The 22,629-nt window shown below is 28.3% G+C and overlaps 2 protein-coding genes across 2 annotated transcripts in view; one reads left to right on the top strand and one right to left on the bottom strand.

Moving 5' to 3' along the window:
• The window catches only part of LOC105846383 (EEF1A lysine methyltransferase 2), a 40,183-nt gene that overhangs the window by 6,835 nt on the left and 10,719 nt on the right, over window positions 1–22,629 (bottom strand). The window contains exons 3-4 of the mRNA XM_065799708.1: window positions 10,336–10,453; window positions 8,902–9,006 (exon numbers count right to left, since the gene is read on the bottom strand). Of these exons, the coding sequence (XP_065655780.1) occupies window positions 8,902–9,006; window positions 10,336–10,453 (223 nt within the window). The remainder of the gene's footprint in view (window positions 1–8,901; window positions 9,007–10,335; window positions 10,454–22,629) is intronic.
• On the top strand, window positions 12,118–17,106 carry LOC136082065 (uncharacterized). The gene is made up of 5 exons (XM_065800643.1): window positions 12,118–12,497; window positions 12,618–14,099; window positions 14,630–14,692; window positions 16,693–16,848; window positions 17,009–17,106. Exons 1-5 carry the CDS (start codon window positions 12,227–12,229, stop codon window positions 17,104–17,106), a joined length of 2,070 nt encoding a protein of 689 aa, XP_065656715.1. The 5' UTR covers window positions 12,118–12,226.

The following is a 22,629-nucleotide window of genomic DNA, read 5'->3' as shown; positions in this document are numbered from 1 at the left end:
AATCAGGGAAGTCTCCAGATTTGAATGATTGGTTTATTAAAAAATACTCAAAGGATAGCTTAATTCTTTTGATGCTAATATAAATATTTGTACAGGGATGCTATTTGGCCCAGCGCTTTTTCTAAGGTTCATGATAGATATATAACCATTTACTTCTTGAGGTGTAACAAAAGTTATATAGAAAGAGTTAGGATTTTGGTTTTCAAGGTAGTGGGTAAAGTTATGTCTAGAGAGATGATTGTTCTGGAAAGATTTTCTGCAACTGTGGAAAATTAATAATTAAGCGAGTTTGTGATTATAACCTATTAGTTATAATTTGGTTAATTTATTATAATTTAGTTAAACTTTTGATGGTGTTGTGGTTGTTTGGCTTTATATCAATAATTTGTTTTATTTTTTTCCAGGTGTTTCTAAGTTTGTTTAAATTTTTATTAAAATATTATAAATATATGATTTTTTTTTTGAATATCTCAACAAGTTGCTTATTTCGTTCCGATAAAATTTAAACTTTTGAAAGTCTTCTTTAAATTTTTCATTTTTACATTTTTTAAACTTTTTGTGATGTTTATTTTTAATTAGTATTGATTTTATGATTTCAACTGCAACCCATGGTTTCAATATGGTTTTTTTTTTGTTTTCTTAGAAGATAGTTTAAAAGGGGCATGGTAATCAAGTATTTCGTTTACAAGTTCTAAAAATTTTGATGAGGAACTTCTAATATTATAAGTTTCTTTATGTCTTATTGGTAGCCATTCAGCATATATTAAGTCTTTGAGAAATACATTTTCATTAAAGTGTTTAAAACAAAGACAATATTTTTTGAGGTTGTTTTAAATTTTTTCTACGCTAAGCTATAAACTGCATAAGATGAACAGCAAGAGATACTGTAAGGTAACCAGATATAAAATTAGGTTTGTAAAAGCTTCAAAATGTATTATCAATTAGTGTCTTGAATGGGGGTGTAATTCTAATTGGTTGGGTAACAAATGGGAATAGAGAAAAAGAGCACATAAAATAAAAAAAGTTAGATTATAAGTTAGATTATACTATTACAAGAGTCAAAGTTCAAAAGGTTAATGTTAAAGTTCTTTAAGATCACTAAATCTTAAGTTTCTAAAAACATTTCTATGAAGTGATCATTAAACTCATTTGTGCACATACAAGGATGACGGTAAATATATCCTAATATGATATTTTTCTCAGTGGGGAGTAAAATTTCAATAAATTATTTTAAGTTTGTTAAGATTTTTAAAAAGATTTTCATGATAAGGAGGTGTTACATGTTGTGAGATATGTTAGAATTTATTTGCACAATTTATGGTAAGCTTGAGTTCATTATAAGAAAGATTTAAGTATGGCAAAGTGTTTTGCAAACATATATAACAGTACCATAAGCCTCTTTCTGACAAGATAATTGTAGCATTTATTGGTTACTTTGTTACATTTTCTATGGATCCAATTATTTGAAGAACGACATTGGATAATGTCTTTCTTGCAATAAATGGATCTACTTGAGACAAATAAATGTAACTACTTGAGACAGATTTATAACAAATGCCACAGGGAGAATTTACACCCATTTTAAAGCATTTAGAGTATATAAAGTCTTCAATAAATTTCTTACTAATGCTTTAAATAATATAATAATATATTATATTATTTACTTAATACTATAAATAATATAATAATATACTATAAATAATATACTATAAATATTTTTAATATTTTTCTCTAAGTGTTCCTAATTATAGTATAGTTTTAATATGGGAAAATACAAATGAAAGTCAAATTTTTTTTAAATTTTTTAAAATCAGCTGCTCAATATAAGATAATATTGTAGATGATATGCTAGATATTAAAAGTATTAATATAAGATAATATTGTAGATGATATGGTAGATATTAAAAGTATTAATATAAGATAATATTGTAGATGATATGGTAGATATTAAAAGTATTAATATAAGATAATATTGTAGATGATATGGTAGATATTAAAAGTATTAATATAAGATAATATTGTAGATGATATGGTAGATATTAAAAGTATTAATATAAGATAATATTGTAGATGATATGGTAGATATTAAAAGTATTAATATAAGATAATATTGTAGATGATATGGTAGATATTAAAAGTATTAATATAAGATAATATTGTAGATGATATGGTAGATATTAAAAGTATTAATATAAGATAATATTGTAGATGATATGGTAGATATTAAAAGTATTAATATAAGATAATATTGTAGATGATATGGTAGATATTAAAAGTATTAATATAAGATAATATTGTAGATGATATGGTAGATATTAAAAGTATTAATATAAGATAATATTGTAGATGATATGGTAGATATTAAAAGTATTAAAAGAATGAATGCTGAAATTATACTTGATTTTATAGTGTAAATTAAAGTCTTATATAATATAGGAATGCTCTACTTAAAATATATAATCTACAGAAAACAGTACAAAATAAGAAAAAGATAAAATAATATAATATGCTATAATACAATAGAACAATACAACACAACACAAAGCAAGAAAATGATACAGAATAATATAAAAATAGTAGAAAATACAAGGATAATAATAAATAATAACTAATAATAATAAAATAATTTCTAAAATATGACTAGTTATATAATCTGAAGTATATAAATAATATACTACATGTAACTTATAATATAATATAAACACTTTAAAAATGGTTTAATTAAACTCATGTGAAAAATAAATTATATGCTCTTATGGAATCTATAATCTAATATAAAACTGTAAAATCTCTAAAAGAGTGTCCACAATGCCATTCTGTTCTTAAGATTGTATGTTTGTTTTTATTTGTTTTTTAATAATTCACCTACCCAAAGCCGAGAAGGCCACTACAGATGAGGAGGCTACTTGTGGTTATCACCCTCTCTCAACTCTATAACTCCGAAACACGAACCTTGACGAACAAAGCCGCTGCGCGGAGAAACAAGTTGAGCGCGGTACTACCAGGGACGTGGTGGGAATCGAACTCGGAACCTCTCGCTTATGAAGCGAGCGCTCTACCACTACACCACTACCGTACTAAAATGACTTATTGCATTGGTAACAAGAAACCAACAATATACTTCTTGTATCTGCATCATCTTCATATGACTCTTTAAAAAAGAAACTATTGTTGATGATAATGGTATTTATTTATTTTTATATTATTTTATTATGACACTATATAGTTTGTTATTTCTTAAAATATGTTTATTTTTAACTGCTGAATTGCTGAGAAATAAGTTTGGTTCTGTTTTGTTATAAATAAATGTTACAAATTGCAGTTTGTATATGTTGTTGGAAAAAGTACATTTGGTTCCAATTTAAAAAAAAAATCTGGACATCACTCAGCCTCCTTTAACTGTCACTTGATCAGCCTTTTTACTATTATTAGCAAAGCTCTTTTTCTAAATAAAATTTAAAAAAACTTTAGATATAATCAAGAAACTTTATAAAGATTCTATTGAGTCTTAACTATTTTTGTTCACTTGAAAAATTTATTCATAAACAATAAACATGCAAAAAAAATACTACATCAATTTTACTCTAAATAATTATTTTTGTTTTGCTAAAAAATATAAAGCTTTAAAGATCTTCAAGATGCAAATTTAACTGTGTAAGCTGCAGTTATTAATTCAAACATTTAATTTATAGTTATTTCAAGTATGATTTTCTTGTTGTTGGTTAAGAAATAAACTTCCATTATTTTACAATATTAATAGTTCCTGAAAACAACATTCCCAATCCATCAGTTGACCTATAATAAAAGATCTTAAAATCATACATTCAATTTTTTCTGATTTATTGCTGATGGTACTTTTTTTTTTTTTGTTATTCACCTCCTCAAGGCCAAGAAGGCCACTACAGATGAGGAGGCTACTTAATAGTGGTTATAACCCTCTCTCAAACTCTCTAACTCTGAAACACGAACCTTAACGAACAAGGCCGCTGCGCGGAGAAACAAGTTGAGAGCAGTACTACCAGGGACGTGGTGGGGATCGAACTCGGAACCTCTCGCTTATGAAGCGAGCGCTTTACCACTACACCACTACCGCATTTAACAGTAATTAGCTGTCTGGACCCATAAAATATATATATATATATTTATATATATATATATATAATTAGCTGTCTGGACCCGAAAAAAAAAAAAAAAATATATATATATATATATATATATATATATATATATATATATAATTAGCTGTCTGGACCCGTAAAATATATATATATATATATATATATATATATATATATATATATATATATATATATATATATATATATATATATATATATACATATATATATATATATATATATATATATATATATATATATATATATATATATATATATATATATATATATATATATATATATATATATATATATATATATATGAATTGGTGAATGTTAAAAGGATGGAAGACCAACACTGTAAACTTTCAGGAAACTAAAATAAACTGCATTTTCCCCTGTGGTAAATTTTTGTTAATGCTTCATAATTTTTTTTTTTGAATGTGAAAACATTATCCCATTCAAAAAAAAAAAATTATTAAACCATTAGCAAAAATTTACTATGGGGGAAAATGCAGTTTTTTTTAGTTTCCTGAAAGATTTCATGGTTGGACTTCCACCCTTTTTAACATTCACCCATTCATATATATATATATATATATATATATATATATATATATATATATATATATATATATATATATATATATATATATATATATATATATATATATATATATATATATATATATATATATATATATATATATATATACACACACACATATAGTCTACCTTTTAAAATTATAAAAAAAAAATTTTATTAGACAAAAACCTTCAAAATAATTTAAACGCTTTGAAAGTCGTTGGGAAAACCACTATTTATCAGCAGTTTTATATTAGTATAAATATTATTTAGAATAAATATTATTCTGACTTGGAATGTGTTGATTAATTACAATTGATAGGAAAAGTTTAAAAAGACATGTGGAAATAAACTTAAAAATATGTGCAATAATGGACTTACTATGACCCATTAAATACGGGACTTGGTAAGTCTATTCCACACTGACCATTTTTATAGTTATTCATTATACAATCATTTTATTTCAATAACTTTTAGTAAGTGGTAGAATAACGAGTGATGCGGAAGTTATCGGACAAATCCTAATTTCATTATTTGAGCATAATAATTAGTTTTTATGGTTTTAAGCGTAGGCATAAACAATCTATAAAATATAATATTTATTATTTGAAACACAATTATTTAAAATGGGGTTAAATGCAGCTGAACGAGAATCTTTTCGAAAGCGACTAAAAATGTTTTTTGTAAATAAACCTAATATGAAAAAAAAAAAAAATCGTAAATCATTTTGAAAAAGAAGGATTTGCTCGAAGTACAATATATGATAACCTAAAAAGACTTGGAACTGTTCAATCGTTTTCTGATAGAAAGCACCCTGGTCGTCCGACATCCTGGACTAGAGAAAAGAAAGTCGAATAAATGAGAATCGTCAACAATCGAAAAGGGGTCAGTCAGAGAAAAATAGGTATTAAATTCAGTGTAAATCAATTGGCAATTGGTCGTCAGTTAAAAAAATAAATGTTAAATATAGTAAACGTGAAAAGACTCCAAAATACACTATAGAACAACAAATAAAGGCAAAGAAAAAAAGCAGGAAACTAGTTAATCAACTCTATAACACAAAATCACTTCTAGTCATCGATGACGAAAAATACTTTTGTTTTGCAGGGGACAACATGCCTGGAAATTCTGGATACTACGAAAGTGTTCATTTTATAGGAAAAGAGAAATTTCCAAAAAAATTATTAATGTGGATAGCCATATCTGACCGTGGTATGTCCAAGCCATTGTTTCGCACTTCCAAGGCTGTAGCGATCAATTCATCAATCTATATTAATGAATGTTTAGGAAAACAACTTCTTCCATTTATTCACAAGTATCATGGAGACTTTAACTATTTATTTTGGCCAGATTTAGCAAGTTTTCATTATTCTAAAGTTTCTCTAAATTGGATGGACCAATGTCTATTACGTTGATAAAGAATCCAATCCCCCAAATGTGCCTCAAGCATGACCAATTGAGAATTTTTAGGGACATTTGGCACAGAAGGTTTACGAGGGAGATTGGCAAGCTTCAACAGAGCAAGTTTTGATTGATCGCATTAAACTAAAACTACAAGAAATTGATTTAAACTTTTTACAGTCGCATATGAAAGGCGTCAGAGCAAAATTGAGATCAATTGCAGATGGTGGTGTTTTTTTATGTAAAAAATAATATATTTTTATTAAAAGATAAATGCTTTATTTAAAAAAAATATAATAGTAGTTTGTTTTTTTATTTATAAATAATTTATTGACGTTTTTATTTTGTCAGATAACTTCCGCATCACCCGTTATAAAAAATCTTTAAAATCATTGTTTTGAGTTAACAATTAATGCTCAATACTTTATAACTTCTTATTGTAAAATTGTGAATTTCTGTACAAAAATGGGGACAGGCTTATCAATTATTTCCTTTATTAAGTTTCTATTAAGTTTTTATTAAATTTTTTTTAGACTATTCGCAGCTTATTAGGACACTCACCCCGTTAATTAATTTTGAAGAAAATAAAAGTTTGAATTTAAAATCTTTTTTCCTATAAGAAATATCTGTTAAATGTGCAGACTTAACTTAATTATACATAATAACATCTCTTTCATGACATATGCGCAAAAAATTTCTCCCCCTGTTTTGATGTTTATAGAAATATTTATTAAACTTTTTAAAAAAATCTCTCCCTTTCGTTTGTTATAGTATATAATGTCTTTAGTTATGTATCAATAGAATTTCTAAAATGTTTCATTTTGTGTTTTGGAAAATTGGAAAAGATTGAAAAAATTGATCGCACAAGCGACAAGATTTGAACCCACACATTAGACTTCAGAAGTGCAAAGAACTAACCATTTCGGCCACTAATCATACAATTTTTAACACTTTAATAAAAAAAAGATTTAACATAATTTTATAAAACAGCAAATAAATGTTATAAATAAAATTAAGAAGAGATTGCCATAATGGAATTTTCAAGTAAAAGTAAAACTTTATATAAATTTTAACATTACATAGTTTGAAGTTTACATAAGTTATATTCAATATTTTTTTTATTTTAATTTTATATTTGCATACACTTCTGTTCACCTTTACTTATAAAAAAAGTGATGCAACTCTTTCTTGCCATTAACTTTGGATGCTATGGCTGTCGAACACTCGTGAATGAGCACTACTATTAAGTTGCTTATTAACATATATATATATATATGATTGTAAGGTACTAACACACAAATTAATTAATAATTATCAAGTTTCTAGATGTCTTACTTATTTAAAAAATATTGCCAAAAAAGACAATTTTCTGTTTATTTAATGGTATAAAGACTTTCATTACAGTGTGGTACAATAAATAAACATCCAACTAATTTTTTTCAATACTTTTTTTTTTTACTAAAAGAACATGCTTGTACTTAGAAGTCCCTTTAAAAAATCTTTGACTAATTCAGTCGAAAGTTTTTGACAGGTCCAGGAGTACAGCACCAACCATGTTTCCATTGCTAGTCTTTCTTCAATTTAAAATTCATTAAAGATGAAGTTTATAAAGCAATATAATGATTAACAGACAACTTTAAAAATTGCAAATTATATGAATCAAGAAAACAAGATGAAGGTAGCAAATTCCAGGGAACTAATGTTCGAGGAAAACTAGATGAATACAAATTTTTGGAGCACTTATGAACAGTCACAGTAAAAGGATGAGACTTTATTGAATGACAAGAAAATTTTAGTAGATGGCACAAGAGACGCTAGCTCTTTAGAGCAGTGCCCATTATAGTATTTATAGAAAAGAGAAAGTGAAGCAACACCACAACAATGTGACAATGGTTAAAGGTTGGCTGCAAGAGCAGGTCCAACCATGTTTACAATGCATTTTTGCACTTTGTCTAAAAAAGAAAGGGCATCGTTCGAAGATCTGCTCCAGATATGGCACCAGTATTCGATACAAGAACGAATCTAAGATTTATTGAGATAAAGAATCCAGAGTAGGAAACCGGCAAGCACGATAAAAAATATAATACAAAAACCAAATTGGGAATCATTTAAGAAACTTGTTACTAAAAAATCAATTAACTAATTGTGTATTACGAGACTTGAAAAAAATATATGCCTTTGCAAATTTTCATATATAAGAAAAGTACTAATTTCAATAATGTATTGTGCAGTTCTTCATAGGATTGGAGTGTAACTCACCTAATCCAGTAGCTGTATTGTGTTTTAAAAAGAAGTGAAGTAAAAGAAAAGTTTGTATTACACATTAAATATTTCACATTGTCCAGGTATTGGCAAATTAAGTTTTGCTTATTTTATAATTAAAATTCTAAAAAATTATAACCAATTTTAATTGAACTAAAAAAAAAATATACAAGAATTTAAGTAATATACCAAAAATATAGAAAAAGAATAAATAAAAAATATATATAAAAAGAGTCTACTAGGGTTGATCACATGTCCAAAATATTAACTTTTTTTTTTTTTTGGTAAATTGATTGTTAAATGATCTTTTTTTAAAAATATTTATAAACAATTCACAAACGTTCAGCTTTAGGAACAGAATATTGAAAACTATGGCTATTCTTACCCCACTAATAACTTATAGCCAAAAATGTATAAAAATTATTCACTTATTAAAGATTATTTCCTCACAAAATATTTACTAATATATTAAACTACTGAAATTAACATTTGTTTCATGAGTTTATATGTTGAAACTTAAACCTAGCTATTCACCTTATAACTAATAACTTTTCCTTGAGATAACGCAATAGATATTGATAAGTCAACAGCGTTTTGTGAATAATCAATGCCATATAAATTTGTGAAGCCCTTTTGAGCCTAAAGAAAACATTGTAATGTGAATTAAATATGCAAAAAAACTAAAATAATAATATTAATAATAACAATAAAAAGGAATTCAGTGCATACACTTTGTAATCTGTAATTCTTTTTAGATTTTTGTCCTTTGTTAAATTAAAATGTTTTAAGATCAGTTTAAAATTTAACCTATAAATATCTGAATGTGTTACCACACAGACCTATTCTCGACAAAGCATATTCCCTAAAGGTATATTTTCTATAAAACACATGCACAACAAAAGTATTCCCTACAAAATATATTACCTACAAACAGCAGCGATCAAAAGGGGGAGAGGTTGGAAACCTTAAGCACCCCTTCTTTTTTTAATTTTAACAGATTTGTTAAACAAAATTGCAATAAGAAATATGCTATTTCCTTATTTTTTGTTAAAATAAATGTTTAAAAACTTGGGTATTTTTTTCAAGCAACCTTTCTAAAAACTTTTGGGTAGGCACTAGCCGGCAAAAATATTTTCTATAAAAAATATCCACTGAAGGTTTATTCTCTATGAAAGATTTTCCCTAATGTTTTCTTATTTTTTCATCCATTTCATTTATTAAGACATTTTGAAAAAAATAGAATAGCCTTTCAGAATAGTTTCATTTGCATCTTCTAACATAAATTTTGTGTTTCATGATTAACTGAGCTTAAAATTTATTCTTAAAAAATATTTTCATGACAAATTCAAAAAAATGAGATTGAACATTTTAAAATGCATCTAATTGATAGTGTTTGAAAATTAAGGTCAGTTTCCATTCACTTATTTGTTTTTCTATAGGAAAGGAGAGGAGAAAATAATCACATAAGCATGTGATCTTTAAACATCTATTAATATATTCATAAATCATAAAATTAGTTTATAATGAATCTGTTCATCGCAAAATGTTTGGACAATAAGACAACTACTATTTTATCACCATAAAATTATAATGAATGGTAACTAATTACATAAATAATAATTAAAACTAGCAACCAAACTATTGTACAAAAACCCACATTTTAAAATTTTTTTTCAAAACAGCTTAAAGGTTTATTAAAATTTTAAATAGATTTATTTCAAAAGATTGTACAAAATGAGGATTCAACCCAAAATACTAAAATGTAAACCATAGAGTTTCAGTATATTATTTTGATATTTACTTTAACCTTAGATAGTAAAACTAGCGTAACCAAAAAAATCTAAAAAGTTTACAGATTTACCCCCTGAATATTTTAGGTATTACCATCCCTGGTGTACACTACTCTACCTAATCTCCTATGAAGTTTTTTTCATATGAACAGAAACCATTTTGCTTCCAAAAACATACCAACTCTAAAAGAAATGCACCATTTCCAGATCCAATATCAATGACTGAAGACAATGGGTTTATTTGTTTGCTATTGAATAACCAATCAACAACTTTCATCATTCTGCTGTGGCCAAACCTTGTTTTACGAATAACATATAAACATATATATATATATATATATATATATATATATATATATATATATATATATATATATATATATATATATATATATATATATATATAAAATACTCAAAAGAGATTATGCTATCAAAATATATTTGGCTACTGAAAGAAAAAATCATCAATTTTAAATTAAACTGATCTATTCTAAAAACTGCACCTGCCTATAATAACATTTCCAAAAAATGTATACTATGTTTACAAGAAAAATTTGAAATTATTACTCATTAAGATCAAGAAAATTTACTGAATGAAAAATTTAAATTAATTTCTAAATGCAGACTTATTTTGAATAAGTTTCTTTTAAATAAATCATAAAAACAAATGACCACTTTAAAATTATCTTAATTCTAAAGAATTCTTTTCATGAATTTTAATTATCTAATGTAATTGATGTAACTTCCTGGTTGCAAAATTCAATTCCCAACTTCCTGTGAAATAGCTTTCCTATAATTTGAGCTTTTTGATGTTTATACATTCTTCCTGATGAACCTACTGATGGAGAAAGATGATGTTTAAGATTAAAGTTAGATAAAAGTGTTTTTACTAATTTATTATTGCTCTGTTCTTTAAAAACATTGAGCACTCTATTTGTAGAAAACACTGACATAGTTTATATATATATATATATATATATATATATATATATATATATATATATATATATATATATATATATATATATATATATGCACACTAGTACAGATATATGCACACTAGTATATATATATACACTAGTATAGGGTAAAAATATATGAAATCATCCAGACCATGACACCCTTACATCTCAGAATTTGTTTACTTTTACACCACTTGCAGTCCATATCAAAAAAATAATAACTGCGAAATTTTTAGTTAAAAATACCAATGGGTTCCAGAGATATCGTCACTTAAAATAATGCTGACTCAGCATTTTAGTGATTTTCTGAAGTGACTACAAAGCAACTTTGACATACAGTATCTTCAGAATGGCTTGGGGAAGTTTCCTAAAATTTGGTACTCTAATAGATTTTAACTTGAGAAATCCAAAAATAGCACTCTTAAGACTCGATTATCTCAAAAAATTCCTCATTTATCCAATTTTGTTCAAAATTATTGACTTGTAAATTAGTGATTTTTGGAGGTAAAATGAAGACTGTGGCCCAAAATCCCAAGTAAAAAGTTTAATTGTATATTTTTATTTCATCTCAGGTCTACTGAAAAAAATTAGATTCATCAATTGTCTCTCTAATACGTGATCAAAATTTGCATTTAAAAATGGTGTCTTTTTAGAAAAATTTAAATTTTGTAACAAAAGCAATTAAAATATTTTTTAAAACATTTATTTGAATAAAACATCAAATAGTGTCATTTATTGACTAGTTTAGGACATTTATTGACTAGTTTAGGACATTTATAGTCATGGGCCAAGAGAGATACCCTCCCCTCCCGCAGGAGGCCCCTACGCCCCTTCCCCAATCTCCCTAGATTTTTTTTTTTTTTTTTTTTTTTTGCATAAAATGAATAAATAATGCAAAAACATACAATCTAATTTTAATTTTGAAAAAAAAAATTTTTTCATTATTTCAAATTGGTGACTTAAAACCTCCTTTTATATAAAAAACAAACAAGTTTTGTTTTGTTCTTTTTAAAGGTATTTACTTGTTTGTATTTTCTTAAAGAATTACTTTTAATTTTATAGTTTTTATATTATTTTGTTAGGTAATAAATAATAAAAATAATTAATATGGAGAAATGTGACATTGGAAAAAGATTTAACATTCATTGCCACAAAACTGGATTTTCAAGAAAACAAAGTTTTGTTCAATTTAAAGATCTTCCTTGTGAAAAACAAGAAGAAATAATATGGCGAGCAAATTTAAAGGAAAAATATAGTTCAATAAGAATTATATGTTGTTATCATAAGCAATTCTATGGAAAATATTTTGAGAGAAAAATTACAAAGTGTTGCAATCCTTTTGGAACACACAAGGAAAGTAAAAAAATTGCTATAAAAGGTAATCTTACCTTATTTACAACAGAATTGATATGGAAATTAAAAGAAAACAATTTATTATTTATAAAATGTTTGATAATTTCAGTTATTTTAACCACGTAAAACTAAATTTGTTTTTTAGGTAATATAAAGATTTCCATAGACATGGCAAACTATTTGCAAAAAAATAATGTTTATGTAACCCCAGGTTGGAAATTCTGCAGTAAATGTTACAAAAAAGCAATAGAAACTGATGAAGATTTAAATTCACAGGAGGAATGGGAATCCAAAAGTGAGAAAAAAATTAAGTTAGATACCACTATAGAATTGCTTGGAATTTCACCAGTCAAACTAAAAAGTCTTTCAAAACACAGCAAATTGCCTGTAGCAAAACAAAAGTTTGAGAACACTATTGACAGAGTTGCAAAAATGGTCTCATTAGCATATTATATTAAAGAAACTTTTTTAACAACAGAAATAAAAAGCCCCATTTTAAACAACAACATTAACAATGACCATGATCTAGACATTTTAATGTATGAAATAAAAAATAAAATTTCAGAGACTGACTCTTATTGCCATAAGGTGCAAATGTTAACACTCGCACCAAAATCATGGACACATAAAAAGATATCAAGCTACTTTGAAGTGTCTGAGTATCTTGTTCGAACAGCAAGAAAAGTTAAAAATGAGAATGGAATTCTATTATTACCCGGAAAAAAAACTGGAAACCCACTTTCACCAGAAACAGTTAATTTAGTGATTAACTTTTATCAAAGTGATGAATTTTCAAGAATGATGCCAGGAAAAAAAAATTATGTAAGTATTAAGAAAAACCAACATGTTCAAAAAAGATTATTGCTACTCAATCTTAATGAATTACATGTTGCATTTAAAAAAGACTACCCTAACGTCAAAGTCAGTTTGTCAAAATTTTGTACTCTTAAACCTAAATGGTGTATTACAACTAATGCGTCAGGTACCCACAATGTATGTGTTTGCATACATCACCAAAATACAAAATTTCTCATTGATGCTATTAGGTGGAATAAAAGTTATAAAGATTTCATGGCATTGATTGTTTGCTCTCTTGAAAATGCAGAATGTATGTTGCATCGATGTAACCAATGCCCTGGTATTGAAGTGTTAAAAAGTTTTTTAGTGCAGGAGTTTATGGACCATGACCATGAAGAAGATGTAGTATTTAAGCAATGGCAGAGTACCGATCGTACAACACTACTTTCACAGTCATTGCCACTAGATGAGTTTAATGATTTATTATGTGACAGCATTGACAACCTTACCACTCATTCATATATTGCAAAAACACAAAGTAGATACTTAAAAAACTGTAAAGAAAATCTTAACCAAAACGAATGCTTAATTTTAGGAGATTTTGCTGAAAACTATCAATATGTTGTTCAGGATGAGGTTCAAAGTTATCACTGGAGCAAAAGTCAATGCTCACTTTATACAATTGTACTTTATTTTATAGAGAACAAACTCCTCAAACATAAATCTTTTTGTTACCTTTCAGAAGATGTTGATCATGACACAGGATTTATTTACAAGACTCAGGAAGATATAACTAGATATACCAAAGAAAATTTACTTGATGTATCAAGTGTGAAATACTTTTCCGATGGTTGTGCAACACAACTTAAAAATTTTTAAAATTTTATCAATCTTTGTCATCACAGTAAAGACTTTGATTTAAATGCTGAATGGATATTTTTTGCTACCAGTCATGGTAAATCCCCCTGTGATGGTATTGGTGGGACTGTTAAAAGAGTAGTATGTCAAGAAAGTCTAAAACAAATAACTACTGGGCAGGTTTTAGATTTTAATTTAATATACTCCTTTTGTAAAGCCAAGATAAATGGAATTTATTTTAAGTTATTTTCAAAAGAAGAAATTGATCAAACACAAGCACAATTAAAAAAAAGATATTTAGGTGGAAGAACAGTTCCTGGCACAAGGATGTATCATCATTTTATTCCAATTGCTCCAAACACTATAAGTTATAAAAAAATAAGTACTGATGCATGCACTGAAATATTTGATATCATTTCAAAAAGCAAACATTATGTAGATATTTCATTAAATATTAAAAAAATGGATTATATTGTTTTTATGATGGATTTTGGTGGGTAGGGATTGCTGAAGATGTAAGTGAGCTTGATATAAAAGTCAGATTTATGCATCCACATGGACCAGGTAAAAACTTCTTTTGGCCAATGAGAACTGATGAGTGTTGGGTGCTCAATTCTGAAGTTATATGCCTAATTTCTACACCGCGAACAATATCAGGTCGTACATACAACATATCTAATTTAGATTTGAAGAATATAAACTGTTGGTTACAAAAAAAAATTAATTATGTTTAAAATAATTTCGTTTTTATTTTATTTACCTATTTTGCATTTAAAATGTCTTTTATTTTTTTCAAATTCTTGAATTGTAGGCTGAGAAGGAGGGGTGGGGGTTTAAATAAATCACAAATCACTCCCATCTTATTATGTCAATGACTATATTAGTCTAAAACTACATAAAGATATTGATTGTCAAAATGTTTTAAAAACGTTTTAATATCTTTGGTTTTAAAATTTATGACTTATAATCATAAAGATCTTTGAAATAAGAGGTAAGTATTTATCGATTTGAAGTAACGCAAATAAACTGTTTCTCAAACTTAAACTGAAAAAATATGTTTTTAAAATGTATTTTAACAATCAACTATTATTTATTCATTTTATGTAAAAAAAAAAATTAAAAAAAATCTAGGGAGATGGGGGGCGGCATGGGGGCCTCCCGTGGGAGGGGAGGGCATCTTCCTTGGCTTATGACTATAAATATCCTAAACTAGTCAATAAATAACACTATTTGATGTTTTATTCAAATAAATGTTTTACAAAATATTTTAATTGCTTTTGTTACAAAATTTAAATTTTTCTAAAACGACACCATTTTTAAATGCAAATTTTGATCACGTATTAGAGAGACAATTGATGAATCTAATTTTTTTCAGTAGACCTGAGATGAAATAATAATATACAATTAAACTTTTTACTCGGGATTTTGGGCCACAGTCTTTACTTTACCTCCAAAAATCACTAATTTACAAGTCAATAATTTTGAACAAAATTGGACAAATGAGGCATTTCTTGAGATAATCGAGTCTTGAGGGTGCTTTTTTTGGATTCCTCAAGTTAAAATCTATTAGAGTACCAAATTTTAGGAAACTTCCCCAAGCCAAGTTTTTTTCAACAAAAAGCGGGTTTTTAGAGGGTATTTTCAAAATATCTTACATTTTAATTTTTGTGTAAAATTTTTTATTTGAAAACATAATTTTTTGCTGAACAAATTTTGTTTTGAATAAAGAATAAAAAAGATTTTAAATAAAACAAAATTAAAATATAAACCTATATGCTTATTTTATCTAACATACTTATATGTAAACATTTAATTTTGGATTAACATAAAATATTAATAATTTATATGATGCCACCCAAAAAGAAAATTGAAAGAGTTGATGATACTTTTCTAGTGGGACAAATAAATTATAATAAATTATAAATTATAAATAAATAAATACTATTCCCAACAATAAATTTGCAACTACACAAGAAATTCTTCAATACTACAACTTTCTAAGAAAATCTAAATCTAAAAGTTAAACTGAGTTTTATTGTAGAATGTCCAAACAAAAATGGATCATTCTCACCAAAATGTCCAGTCAGTCACATTGCTGCATAATATCTAAACTTGTAGTGCCATGGACATGTGGTGGATTTGAAGTAACTACGACTCAGAAGCTAAGGTAATGATAGATCAAACTGTATAACCTAATCAAAACACTAAAATTATTTTTAAGTTTTCATAAGCATTTAATAAATTCCATTTTATAGGATCCTAGGTCAAAAATATGGTGAAGGACTTGATAAAGCTGAAAAACTTAAGTAAAAAAAACAATCCTGCCTAAGTTAAAAAAAGAAAGAACTTTATAGAAAACATGAAAAAGGTTTTCTGGATTGGAGAAAACCCACTAAAAAAAAAAAGAAAGATAGGTTAAGAAACAAAAAGACAAAGAGGAAGACAGCTTTTCTTAAAGACCAGCTAGAGTAAAGGAAAAGAAGGTAAGGGGGATTGGATAAGAGACTTCAGTACTTATAAAAGAAAGTATAAATCTAAATGTAATTATAACAAATTAAAAAAAGTATCTGATACTGATTCTAAAAATTCATTAAGTTCTATTAATACCAATAAAAGCAACTTAACTGATAGTGAAATTGAGTTATTTATTGATCCTACAAATTCTGTCAATCAATCCAAGAATATCTTGCACTGTACTGCTCACACGGCAGTTGAAGAGGGTTTACCTACACATCAACATACAGCAACTTTTATGTTTTTTGTTTTGTTTTGTTTTTAAACAGCTTCGCTTCCAACAAGACTGCAAGAAACCACTAATTAGAGTTGGAAGTTACAAGAAAAGAAAAGAAAAAGATTGTTGAGCAAAATAACAACTGACAGACGATTTAAAAGATTGCAAATTATATGAATCAGGAAAGCAAGATGAAGGAAGCGAATTACAAAGAACTGATGTTCAAGGAAAAAAACTAGAGGAATAAGAGTTTTAGGAGCATTTAGGTACAGTCACAGAAAAAGGATGAGACTTAATTGAATGACGAGTAACACAAAAATGAATTTTAGTAGATGGCATGAGAGACGCTAGCTCTTTAGAGCAGTGCCCATAATAGTATTTATAGAAAAGACAAAAGAGAAGCAACATTATGACGATGTGATAATGGTTGGAGGTTGGCTGCAAAAGCAGGTCCAACTATGTTTACAAGGCGATTTGCACCTTGTCTGAAAGAAAAAAGACATCATTAGAAGATCCGCCCCAGATGCGGCAACAGTATTCCATACGAGACTGAAAGTATCGAATTCGATAAAGAGATGCATCCTTAGCAGATGCTAATTTTGCAACAGATTTGATATATGGTTTCCAAGAAAGATCAAAAGAAAGAGTTAATCCTAGAAGATGAAGGGTATATGACTCATCGTGTACACTACCGTTCATAAATATAGGAAGATCTAGATTATTGTGCTAACAATTGGCTGAAAATTTTTTTATCTGAAGTAAAGTTCAACAGCCACTGTGAGCCACATGCTGTAGCAGAAGTGAGATCCATTTCAAGCTCAAATACCCCCTCCGAGCAATCAGAAAGTGTTGGCTTCTTATCATGACAAGAATAAATGGTAGTATCATCAGCAAACAATGCCACCTTAGATGAGAATATCTGGAAGATTGTTAATGTAAATTAAAAAGAGTATAGAGCCAAGGATAGAACCTTGAGGAACCCCAGAAGTTACAGAATAAGAAGAAGAGTGCTGTCCATCAAGGGCAACTTTTATACTGCGATAGTAAAGGAAGGATTCAATAATCTTAAAGACATTACCAGTACACCATAAGAAGAAAGCTTATGGAGAAGACCAGCATCCCAAACTTTATCAAAAGCCTTAGTCAAATGTCAAGAACGATAGCCTTAAACTCTTCACCTTTATCTAATGCACGATAAAACCAACGGTTATTACTGTTAGCAAATCAGCTGTAGAACGAGATGATTGAAATCCATATTGATGATCAGAAAGTAGGTTATTAGATTCAAGATGAGAGATCAAGTGTCTGTTAATTAAAAATTCAAAAACCTTGCTTATGATAGGAAGAAGACTTATGGGACGGTAGTTAGACGAATCAGATCGCTTTCAAGAATTTTTGAAAATAGGGATAACAGATGCCGCTTTCCAGCAGGCTGGAAAACAAGACTCTGATAAGCACTTGTTGAATAGTTTTGAGAGTATAGATGACAGCTACAAAGAACACTTCTGCAAGACAATAACAGGTATGTTGTTTGGGCCACAAGCTGTAGAAGAGTCTAGGCAAGAAATCACTTTAGCTACAGAAACTGAAATGATATGAATGTCAAGCAATGGATCAACTTGTTTGTTGGCAATATCAGGTAGAACGCAATTAGTGGAATCAAGAGATGATATTGATGAAAAAGTTTTTAGCAAACAATTCAGCTTTGTCTTTAAGTGAGGTAACAAAGTCTGAACCAAATAAAAGAGGTGGAATTACAGACTTGCCCTTATTATTGATACTGTTAAAGATTCTCCAGAAGTCACAAGAACCTAACTTTTTGTGATGAAATACAAGATTTCATGACCTGGAAATACCAGGCTTTGGTGTTAGACAAAACCTTTTTACAATGGCTTCTAGCAGAAATAAACAGACATCTGTTTTCGGGAGAATTGTTTTGTTGAAAGATATGGAAGCAATGGTTTCGATTGGCAATTGCAGCAGCACAATGTCAGGAAAATCATGGAGAAGAATGAGGCTTGACCTGGAATTGTCAATCGGGAATAAAAATTCCATGTCAGCCTGAATCCATGAAGCACATTTGTAAGAAGCACATTTGTCAACAGGAAGACGAAAAATTTCTACCCATATGCCATCACAAAGAAAACCGCGGAAGGAGTCTCAGTCAAATTTAAGGTAGTTGTAAGAGGTATGATGATAGGGGGATTCTGATGATGATGAAGAAGAATGTGTTAATAGTTTTAGATTAAACCATAATCAGAAGCACCTAAGATTGAATGTGGAGAAACTGAGTACTGACTAGGATCAGAAACAAAACATAAGTCGAGTAGAGAAGGTAAATGATTTAGTTTGTATGGAAAGCAAGTTGAAAAGTTGACTATTTGAGTTAGGGATTGCGAAAGGCAAAAGTTGTGGGCTTCAACACCTACAGAGTCACTGACACTAGAGTCAACCCATTCACTGTGATGAGCATTAAAGTCACAACAACAAAAATATTGGCTGATGGATTAAGAGAGAGGGCTTGGTCAATTTGATCAGAAATAACATCATAAAGAATGCAGTCTTGAGATGAAGGAGAGCGATATAGAACAAAGAGAAAGGCGATAGAGTGAAGTGGTGCTAAACGAATAGTCGGTGGATTCAAACATAGTTTCCTGTCAAATGAATAAATTCTTACGAATGTAAATGCCCAGGCCAAGCATATGACTATTAGAGTCTTTACGAATTAAAGGAAGATAACCATCAACACTAAGATCACAAGATGAGACAGCCGAACTCAAATTAATCTCACAAAGAGCAAAAAGGTCTGGTGAACTTTGCAAGAGATAAGACTCAACAGAAGAAAAGTTACTTCAAAGACCACAAATATTAGTGAATGATAGGTTTAGAGGACTTGATGACAATAGTTTTTTGTGTTCTATAGTTTTTGGTACTTTATTCATATATAAATTTGTAAAAGAACTTGACTCAAAGCATAGATAGTACTCAGTACACTGTTTAATAGCCCAAGCAATTGCCTCATTACTTTTAATAAACCCTAAGCCATAACAAAGAGCTTCTAATGGGGCCTTGGCAATGCACACCAAATGTACAAACAGGGACACCATCCATGCGCAACATGGCACTGTTAATACTTTGATATTTTTCAGTTGTTGATGGAATCAGCCTTTCGGTGAGCTACCACAGAGTTCGGGAAACCTGACTACCAGCTGGCTTAGAACCATAAAACTGAGTTTTAGAGCTGTACCCTCATTAGAAGATAATAGATTGAGTTGTTTAGTCATAAAAACAAAAACTCAAGCAAAATCCATGCAATGAGTCAAGAAGATCCAGGATTCAACACCCTAAACTGGAAACAATCTAATAAAAATACATCTGCGCCAGCCTAATAGATGAGGAAGGGGTGCGAGGCTGGTCAACAGATAGAATCTGTTTACCCCTTAATTCTTAGCAGTATTATTGTCAATTATGGAAGATGCATGTCTGAGTTTGTATGCTCTAACTCTTCATCATACAAAGCAGCAGAGAATGCTGTGTTAATGGGTGTAAATGAAATCAGAAACCATATAAATATATATATATATATATATATATATATATATATATATATATATATATATATATATATATATATATATATATATATATATATATATATATATATATATATGTATACACACATTAGGGTGGTTCAGATTAAGGTGGAAATTTTTTTTAAACTAGAGCAGAAGCTTATAAGGTGCGCCGAAACTTGTTTAATTTTTAAAAAGTTTAAGGGTGGCACACGGCACCAAAGTACTTTTAACATTTTTTTGACATTTTTTGACCCTTTTATTGACAATTATTTTTTTCTATATTTATTCTCACAATGACTAATATTAAAAAAAATTTGACACTATTTTTATATATATCTTTTTAAATTCATGTTAAAAAAGTTGTGTTAGAATAAAAGACTCAAGACTGACTTTTTTTTTAATTTAATGAAGTTTTTTTATTATTTCTGTAAACAAAAGCATTTCCATGACAGTGGTGTGATTTCATTGTACTAATGTATTAAGCATGCTCAATTATCAACATCTGTTGTTTTAATAAGATTTAACAAAACTTAAACATGGGTAAAATGGTTCTTGCATGATACTCAATGAAGTTTGTTTTTAGAATTAAAAAATATATTTAAATTTATGTTAATAATAAAAAATTGTTATGAAATAAAACGTAAAATAAAGTTATGCCAAAATTTTTTGGTAAAATAAGAAACAGAGGCAAAGAAATATTCTTAGTTAAAAAAAGCTAGGATGAAACTATCATTTATTCAGTTTTCAACTGTTGAAGAAATAATCCAGTATTATCTTTGCCTACAAAACTCCAAACCATCCATTTCTTTTGAAAACTTTGTTCAAACAAAGGTTCTACATTAACACCAAATTGTCCAGAAGTGGAAGAGAACTGCTGCATCATATCTAAGCTAAAGGTTCCCTGGGAACTTGGAGGACACAGAACTTGTAGCATACAACGCGTTCAACCAAAAGGTATTTTGATTGGGACATGGCAAAAAAATCATGATTGACGAAATAACAATGGATAGAAAAAGAACAAAAGAAACTAAACGTATGGACATTATGTTTTTGAAAATGCATAAGGAAAAAAGATATGGTTGTCTAGGCTGTTCTAATATTAGCTAAAAAGGATGCTGAGAGATCTGCAAAAAAAAAATCTAAAAAGAAATCCTCAAAAAAAGTAGAATTGTATCTTATAGCTCAGAAAGTGATTTCACTGGTTATTTATGCTCAGAATGCATGAATGACTCTGTTAAAAATAAGCTAAATGATAATACCCACAAAGAACAACAAGTATTATATTGTCTAAATATATTCCAAAGTGTACAGTGATAACTGTAGTAGAAGGACTGTCTGCTGTAGTAGAAGGACTTTCTGTCAACCAGCACACTGCTATCATAAGCAGTGTTATAGCTTTCTCATGAGGAGAAATAAATAATTTTGTATTATCTGAATCATCATCACATTTCAGCTACAAAAGAAAGATTAGCTGTACTAGTGATTAGGAAAAGCTACTAGGCATTCCTCATATTGAGTCAGGTGCTGTAGAAGTGCAGTTCAAAGCAGTTTAAAATCTAATAGAATCTTATAACCTTGGTTATTATACAAGGTGTATATGTTTCGATACTACTGCTTCCAACACTAGAAAGCACGACAGAGTAATAGCAAGAATAGTGCACAAGCTTGAGCAGCCACTACTTTTCCTTGCCTGTAGACATCTTGTTTTAGAAAGACATATTACCCACTTTAACAAGATTTCTTCCGGTAGAAAAATATTTGGTCCAGACGATCAGTTCTTTAAACACATAAAATCATTAAAGGCAGTTTCTTAAAAAGAGAGGTTCAAATTTTATATTCCTGGTCCATTGCATTATGCAAGAGTCATGGCAAAAGCATTGTATTACCTTAAATTATATTTACTGTTGGAAATCATTCCAAACTTAGTTAATTAAATTAACTAAGTTTGGAATGATTTCCAACAGTAAGAATTAATCTAATTTTGTTAAAATATCTTGTAGGACATGAAAATGCTGTGGCAGATGAAGAGGTTCATGGATAGCCTTACATATGGATTCCTTAGTTTTGCTTGCTTTAGCAGATAAACATTGCCTGAACAGAAAAGATGTTGCCTAAATATTGTACAGTACACTTCCTGCAAAACCTAAAGTAAATCCAATTGAACATGTTATGGTCAATAAATAGCTTCTTCACTC

Source organism: Hydra vulgaris, chromosome 06 (assembly GCF_038396675.1).
Source record: "Hydra vulgaris chromosome 06, alternate assembly HydraT2T_AEP".
Taxonomy (NCBI): domain Eukaryota; kingdom Metazoa; phylum Cnidaria; class Hydrozoa; order Anthoathecata; family Hydridae; genus Hydra; species Hydra vulgaris.
Note: the sequence above shows the minus strand (reverse complement) of the source record. Positions and strands in the feature narration are given on the sequence as shown.